The following is an 8,749-nucleotide window of genomic DNA, read 5'->3' on the forward strand; positions in this document are numbered from 1 at the left end:
TTGGTGTAATTTACCATATATATATATATATATATATATATATATATATATATATATATATATATATATATATATATATATATAGGGCTGGCAATCGGGTCATGTGAGCCGAGCTTGGGTCGGCTCAAGCTCATATACCATCGGGCCTCGTTTTTATAGGCTCAAGCTCAAATACCATCGGGCGTCATGCCTATAGGCTCAAACTCGGCTCACTTATTTTTTCGGGCTTCGGGTTTATATCGGGCTTTTATCGGGCAATATATAAATTACATATTTTACAACTTTGTAACTGAACATGTTAAAAAAAAAAAAAACTTATACTATGATAAATTTAAAATACTCATTGCAAGTCGAAAACAATGATAAATTAAGATAAAACTTATATTTAGAATAATCATTAAAAGTAAAAAACAGTGATACATTAAGATTACCTCCATTGATGACAAGAGAAACCCTCAACTTAAATTTTGCAACATACTGTACGTTAACGTTAGTTTTTGCATATACTAGGTTTTATATTTATATGAATGAAGAAAAAATTAATATTTTTTTACATTAAAAAACTTTTCAGATTCTCGAGATTAGATGTGATTAAATATATGAATTAATTACTACTAGTTGTTAACTTGTTCACATCCATTCGTGTGTGTGTGTGTATATATATATATATACTTAGTCGGACTTTATTCGGGTTGAGCCATGTTAAGCTCAAACTCGGCTCATAGTTTAATCGGGTTTAATAAAAAGGCTCGAACTCGGCCCGGCTCATAATTTATCGAGCTCGGCTCAAATAAAATCGGGCCGAGCCATCGAGCTTCGGGCAGGCCCGGCTCAATTGCCGGTCCTATATATATATATATATATATATATATATATATATATATATATATATATATATATATATATATATATTCTTTTCTTCCATGAAAGTTTATAAAATAAATTGTTTTTCCTTCATCGATATTTGCTTTTGTTGCTGTTAGAAGTTATTAGATCTGCAATTCGATTGGATCTAGGCCGGCTTTGGTTTTTCTTGGGCTCATCTTTTATTGTCTGTGACAAAAGGTTTTCTATTGATTAATTGGTTTTTTTTTTTTATTCTTTATTTATTTATTTGCTTTTTGTGATTGATTTTTGTTTCTGTTTTTGCAATTGGCATTATACTAATTTTTTTTTCCGACGGCTACCATGATTGGATCCATTTGGTTAACTAATTATTGCCCTAAAGGTTGTGTCGAACATCTGTTTATGTTTTTTTTTTCTGTCCGAATTAATTTTGGGTTTTTATTTATTTTTAAGATGGATGTGATAATACCTAGAGTTGCGGGCTACGAGTACGAATACGATTTCTGTATCAAAGAAGAACTACTTCCGGCGTTGTCGAATCGCAAATTATTGTATCCTGATCGTCCGAATATATTCTTCGAGATTAGAACTAGCTTCATCGTAAAGACAATCAACGGCGAGGATGACGTCGTGACGAGATTATCGACTCGGAGGTATTACATTCCGTGATCGACGACGATAGAACAACGTCGTATTGTAAGAAAGGCATGATTAACGCTTCAACGAATTTAAGATTGGAGGATTATTGGATGACCTACGACGAAATACATAGGTTCGAGTACGACGCGCTCGTTTTCGCGAGACAGGCCGCAGACGCGGCGGATCCCCCTCGTCGTTTAGTACCGGTATTCGTCGACTTTAAGGTCCGGACCGTTCAGCAAAACGGAGAGGCCGTTAGCGTGGCTATGGAGCGGGCCCTCAGAGCGGAAAACATGGTCCCGTTTTTCGAGTTTCCGTTGCCGAATTCGATAAGGGAGGACCTCAAACTAGAGAGTCTTGTAGATTTTTTGAGTTTGGTAGAGAAGACTAGGGTTGGAGATATCGAACACGGGTTGGCTATGATGAGGGTTTGCGATATTTGTTCGCGGGGACCGTTTATTGGGTGTCAAGTATCGAAGGTGCGTAGGCGCGGCCATGCGTTGCATTCCCACTGCTACACTCGGTGGCTGCTGAACGGCAACCGAGATTGCCCTTCGTGCGGTTCGGTAGCGATGCTTGGTACGACGATGACTATGAAGATTAAGTACTATATCTCGTGTTTATATACTACACTGCACCGGGTGAAATACTACACAGAACACAGATTAGTTTGCATTTCTTTTTTTCCAATTTTATGAACTTCTTTTTTATATGAGCACTTCAAATTAATTAGTTCCATCATATATATATATATATATATATATATATATATAACTAGGTCTTGGCAGGTCGTATTTTTTTATTTTATTTTTTTAATTTAAAGAGCTTTTTTTGCGACTAATTTTGTTTTTCAATAGTTTTTTTTTCTTTCTTTTAATATTACTGCATGTAGATATATAATTATAGGGGGTGGCTAGGGGTGCAAGTTGTAACAGAATTCCAATTTATGCCGGTTTCGATCCGAAATGTTCCTATTTTGTAACAACTTTTTTCATTCCGACTTCTGAAATTCTGATTACCAAAATTTTCCATTTTTTTGGAATGGAATTGGAATAATAAAAAATAAATTTGGAATTACCGATCCGATTTAATTACCGAAATTAATTCCGAAAAATTACGATTTTTTTATGAAAAATACACCCATAAATAATATATATTATATAATATTTATTTTTTTGAAAAATACACCTATAAGTTTTGTTTTAGGATTTTGAGATAATGAATTGTTGTTAGAAGTTTAATTGAATATTATGCTGTGTTTAGTTTTATTTATTTTCTGAACTGAAATTTAGTAATTATTACTTTTACGTTTATCGACGTGGATGTTTCGTATTTCTGGAAAATTATGAACATTATCGAAAAATTTCGCTAAGTTTTGAAATTTTAAAGCTTATGTGATTTCCGATTTTTTTTCGAAATTTCGAAATTTTCGGACCTTAAGGAATTGGAATTAATTTTTTGATTCCGAAAATTTTGGAATTGAAATTGGAATTAATTTTGTACTTCCGATTGTTTTTGAAAATTTTCCAAAAATGTTATTTCCGATCCGATCCATCCAACTTTCACCCCTAGGGGTAGCTATATCCAATACCAGTTTTTTTTCGGTTCAATACCAACAAAAAAAAAAATAGATGATAAATAGTAGTACATGGGAGGTAAATGAAACTAGCCCTAATTATTAAAACTCAATAATCAAACAATATTGAAATAAAACTTGAAAAAGAGCATAAATCAATTTAAAACTCGAATGATTTATTCCTTAAAAATAGATAATCAAAGAGTGGAAATAGTATATATAGTAAACTTCTTTATTTATTAATTAAAAATAAATAAATAAAAATAAAAAGTTACAGAATCTACTATGTGCTGTTTTGGGCAGCCACTTGGCAAGTAGGGCACGAATTGTTTCCTTGGGCGAGCATCCTCCTCACAATGCAGTGTGAATGAAAAGCATGGTTGCACGATCGGACGGCCGATATATGAGTCCCGATCATCGGGCCCCGCAAACAAATTCCGCATAGGGGCATAATCGTCATTCCCTCTTCAACATCATCAACCCTAATCCTCGGCCTAAATCCCGTTCTGCGGTCGACATCTTCTCCAACCCTAGCCCTAGCCAACACTAAATCCAACAAATGAAGTAGAAGATTATTATCAAATTGTTGGCGATCAACACCCGTTGCTACCGGCCAAATGTAAAACGGGACCAATTTTTCAGCTGTGATGGCTCTGTTGTTGACCGAGTCAAGCATCTCGTTTTCTTGCTGCACCGTGCAAACATCTAGGTGAACAACTATAGGGATCAACAGTCTAGAAGAATCTTGTTTGCCTGTTTCGACGGCAAAATCAAAAGCCTTACGTACAAGCTCGTCGATTTCATCATTAGTCATCCAATATTCGGCAAGTCTGTATTCCAGCTTTATCATCAGCTCAATTCCTTGATTACCATATACTTGTGCGTCGAATCTCTCCGAGTCCATAAACTCATCTTCACCGTTGATTTTCTTGATCGAGAAGTTGGTTCGAATCTCGAACAGATAGTTTTTCTCTTTAGAGTTGACTTTGATTTTGTATAACGAAGCTATATCATCGTCGGTCGAGAAAGTATACGAATACTCGTACCCAGCCACCCTCCGTGCAGCCACTCCGCGTACAGAACGCCCTCGACCTGCTTCCATTGTACAATAAATTTACCTATTAATTACCTACAAACACATCACAAATCATTAATTAATTAATTAAAACAACCTTACAAAATCACCTTTAATTACCAACAAATTTATATATATATATATATATATATATAGTATACATACTACGTACCTCCAAAGAAAGAAAGAAAAGAATCTGAATGTGCGGCAGAGAGAATTTGATCGTCTGTGATCAGAGAGAGAGGCTTCTCTCAAAAAATAAAAAATAAATAAAAGATCAGAGAGAGAGAGAGAGAGAGATTTCGTCTGTGATCTGAGAGAGTTGTACTATCTATATATATATATATATATATATATATATATATATATATATATATATATATATATATATATATATATACAGAGAGAGAGAGAGAGAGAGAGAGAGAGAGAGAGAGAGAGAGAAATTCTTATTAGGCAAGGATTTGAATTACTACCTTAAAAAGAGTTTTGTGTCTTCTACTGCACGCAAACTACAATAATTCAGAACAAATTCTGATTTTACCAAAAAAGAAAATTGGAGTTTATTACAAATACCACCCTTGTGTAAGTTTTAATTGTGAAATACCCCTGTTCAAAAGAAAACTTACACATGCCTCCCTGTGTAAACTTCTTTTTCAAGCATATTGTACCCTTTGTGATTTTAGACTTTGACTCAAGGTAAATTACAGAAATACCCTAGGGGATTTTTAACAATTATTTATAATTTCCATGTACTAAATATTAAATAGAAACCTTCACTTTAACTCCCCTCTACTATAAAATTATTCAACTACCCCCCTAAATTACATATTATACCAATTATACCCTTTTTCTTAGTCTTTTTAAGTCAAGTCCCCCTCTTTCTTTATTTAACAAACCTAAATATTTTCAATTTCACAATGAAAGATATTCTAGTATTTATAATTTATACTCATATTTTTTTAGGGATAATTTGACAAAAATCCTCCATTACACAAGTCTCATTAAATGAGCCCAATTTTATTTTACATTTTTAAGATAAATCCAAAATAACTTTTATTAATTAATAACACTTAATTATCACCATTGTACGCCTACGGCCTAACTAAGAAATAATGTATATTTAATTTATAATAAAAAGATATATAATATATTTTACATATATTATATGCGTATCTCTTTCTTGCACACATGCACACACACACAACACAGGCACACACACACACAACTGCCATTGTATTTCACAAGTTTCTCTATTGTTGTGGGGTCGGAAAAAAACAGAAATTCAAATACACAATTGATAAAATAGAGAGAGATTCAAATACACAATTAATAAAATAGAGAGATTCAAATACACAATTCAAAAGCACAAGTTTCTCCATTGTTGTCGCGTCAAAAAACAGAGATTAAAACTCGAGGGGCAGGAGCATACGGGACTATTCAGGGAAACGCCATTAGTACATAAACCAATCTTCTCACAAACGAATGGAATTCGACATGTATCGATAGGCCAAACAAACTCGTGTTTTTGTGCAACCCCTGAGAAGCTACTAATGATGAGTCCCCATTTATCAAGAAGTCAAAATTGTAATTACAAAGTGGTTTTCATTAATTACATGGTGGATTTTCGTAATGGAATTCGTTAATTATACAGTGGTTTTCGTTAATTACATAGTGGTTTTCATTCATTATTAAGTGATTTTGTTAATTGATAAGTTTTTACACTACTAGAAAAACTATTTATAGTGACGCCGCAAAGTATCACTAGAAGCTTGTTTTTGTGACGCTTGGTCTATAGTGACGCCTGCCCAAAGCGTCACATAGGTGGCCGTGGTAATATGTTATTATGACGCCTCTGGACGGCGTCCTATAAACCGCGGTGTTATGACGCTCCGCAACGTCTTTAAATCCTTTTCTTGAGACGAGGTTTAGTGTCACATTATGATTTTCAACTACTATAATTGGTAGAATATATGACATGGAAAAGCGTCATAAAATGTATTGTTTTGATGAATTATGTTGTCACAAAAGCATTATTATATGACGCATTTTAGTGTCACAACAATATTGGTGAAAAATACCCTGCTCATTTTTTTAGGCTTTTACTTCCATGCTAAACAAATGCAACGAGTATATCTAAAGAATTCAAAGCAAAACTATAATATGTTGTATAAAATTACAAACACAATCAACTTAACATTGTATGATAATAAAAAAAAAAATTCTGAAATTGGTATACTTAAATCTGTCAAACTATTATTAACCACCAAAATTTAAAGATACCATTTATGTATAGAGTCTCATATTTAAACAAAAGGGAGAGAAAAATGTGTTTAACAGTACTCAATCCAGGAGGGTATATCTACTGGCATAAGTTTTGACATCCTGGTAGCTCAAAATGAAGTACATAAAAATATTCTGGTCTTTTTGCTGAAATGCTCAGGTATCTACTCCATGGTACCTTTACACCCGTGAAAATGTCATTCCTTGTTGACCTGTTATTCATAGATACGAACCTGAAGAAATTCACAACAATTTGCAACTGAATGAAAGTAATGAATACAAACCATTATAAACTTTTATTTGGTATCAATAGTATACTTATGCTCACTCTACAAACAATCATAACAATAGCAAGAGTTTATGATTTTTTGTCGGAAATATGTCTCGCAATAGGCTCTAACTGCATGTTTAGTTAGTTTGAATAATGCAATTCAATTTATAACGAGTATATGTAAATTATATCAATTACCAAAATAATGGAGTAAATAAAGGTATTTAAGTGGATCTAAGCTTACAAAAGAAAAACAATTATATACCTTGAGCGAAACTCCTTTGATTTTTAGCACTTACCATCTAAATATGCAAAAAAGAAAAACACTTGATCAGTAATTGTATATGAAACATACTAACATTATATGGAATAAAACTAAACAATGTTAACACTTTATCTTTGCTACACACCACCCCACACATAAATATAGAATATAACAAAGTAGTAATCTTCTCATAAGCCAAATTATTCCACCTGAAGTAAAGGAAATAACAAGCACTTAATCTACAAAGTAATACTTTGATATGATAAATTTATAGAAAGAGAAGATCAAATTATTCCATAGTGTACCAAAATTAGTAACTTTACCTTAGATTATAGAACACCCTTCAACAATTTATCCCATAGGTATAACCTCGCTGAAACTGTTGGAAACACCTACCGACCTTTTTAAGAAATGGAAAATAGCTATTTATTACAATTAGAAAACTCTTTGGAACCAAAAAATAAGTTAGGTTATATTATGTGGAATTTTTAGTTATATTAAGTAGAACGCTTTACACGTTTCAAGGTATTCTAAAAGACAAAAGATTGTGTGTATTACCTTATTCAGAACTAAGAACTAATACTAACAGTGTAAGAAATGCAAGCATAATTCTCAAATACGAGCATTAGTAGATTATGTGTCTTCGCAAGAGTTTAACATGATATGTAGCACATAAGATTCCAATCAAACTACTTCAATTACTATATTAAAAATATCTGAAATATTCAAAGTATAAAGCACGATTAAGCAAACACTGCTAAGTATTTTCCAATAGTTGATCATCAAAGATGACCATGTTTTTATTGTTCTTTTAGTCCATGGAAATAAAAGATCAACCAATTTTGTTTCAATATTGACATTTTCATTTGGCCACAATAGCTACAACAACATCCCTTAAATGCCCAAACACAATCAACTCGTTGAGAATATAACATAAGAGATTCAATTCTATAATTCTACCAATTCAAACGTAACATATATAACATTGAATTTTAAATACCAGTCAAATGAAAATTAAGATTTTGAATTCTAGAATTTTTATCACGACTGAGGAAATATATCTTGAATTGATTCAAGGAATATAACATATTTATGTATTCAATAACCTGAAATAGAAATATTAATATAAAAAAAAAAAAATCAACATTACATTCAGCGAAATAGAAAAACATAAGAACATGACTCATTTTAATTCCATCAAAAATTAATTCAAAATTGATATAATTGAGTTGTACAAATTAATCTGAACAGATTGATGTTTTCAATAAACTAATACAACAAAATCAATGAAATTTCTTACTTTTATCTGAAAATATTTCAAAACCCAATACACATTCCACAGATTAATCCCAAAAATACAAGTAACAACAATTAAAAAACCCTAGAAAAAAAAAACTAATAATAGCGATTAAGTTTTACCTCGACGGCAGTTTACAACCATAAAAGTTGTGTTCTTCGAGTATTTTTTTTTGCGTGATTCCACTTGATCTGCTGGATATTAGATGCAAGCAAGGGAGGGGGAGGGGGGGTTTGGGGGCTGGAAGAGATAACTAGAAGGGAGCTGCATAATTATGCACTTGTAAATAGGTAAAGTGATTCTTTTATAAATTATTTTAGTGGGTATTTTTTAGAATTATATATATTATGACACGTTATTTAGAAACGTCATATAATGTATTTTTTTAGAATTAAAAAAAGAAAAAAAATAATAGCATAAACCAAACAAAGCCCGTCTAATTTTAGGCGTCACAATAAGATGGTTATTGAGACGAGTTTTACTGAGCGTCACATTAA

At 32.2% G+C, this 8,749-nt stretch overlaps 1 protein-coding gene and 2 long non-coding RNA genes across 3 annotated transcripts; 1 reads left to right on the top strand and 2 right to left on the bottom strand.

The window, feature by feature from the left end:
* Positions 1–919: 919 nt before the first annotated feature.
* LOC148765253 (uncharacterized) lies at positions 920–2,197 on the top strand. Its single transcript, XR_016029737.1, has 2 exons — positions 920–1,065; positions 1,300–2,197. It is a non-coding gene; the product is annotated as an uncharacterized LOC148765253 (long non-coding RNA).
* A 1,074-nt stretch (positions 2,198–3,271) lies between these two features.
* Positions 3,272–4,430, bottom strand: LOC148765254 (uncharacterized). The gene is made up of 2 exons (XM_088813839.1): positions 4,309–4,430; positions 3,272–4,190 (listed from the first exon to the last, which is right to left on the bottom strand). Exon 2 carries the CDS (start codon positions 4,161–4,163, stop codon positions 3,345–3,347), a length of 819 nt encoding a protein of 272 aa, XP_088669965.1. The 5' UTR covers positions 4,164–4,190; positions 4,309–4,430; the 3' UTR covers positions 3,272–3,344.
* Positions 4,431–6,292: 1,862 nt separating this feature from the next.
* On the bottom strand, positions 6,293–8,427 carry LOC105969357 (uncharacterized). Its single transcript, XR_016029906.1, has 3 exons — positions 8,375–8,427; positions 6,956–6,992; positions 6,293–6,652 (listed from the first exon to the last, which is right to left on the bottom strand). It is a non-coding gene; the product is annotated as an uncharacterized LOC105969357 (long non-coding RNA).
* Between the last annotated feature and the right edge of the window lie 322 nt (positions 8,428–8,749).

This window comes from Erythranthe guttata, chromosome 14 (assembly GCF_056151865.1).
Source record: "Erythranthe guttata isolate IM_541 chromosome 14, IM_541, whole genome shotgun sequence".
NCBI lineage: Eukaryota > Viridiplantae > Streptophyta > Magnoliopsida > Lamiales > Phrymaceae > Erythranthe > Erythranthe guttata.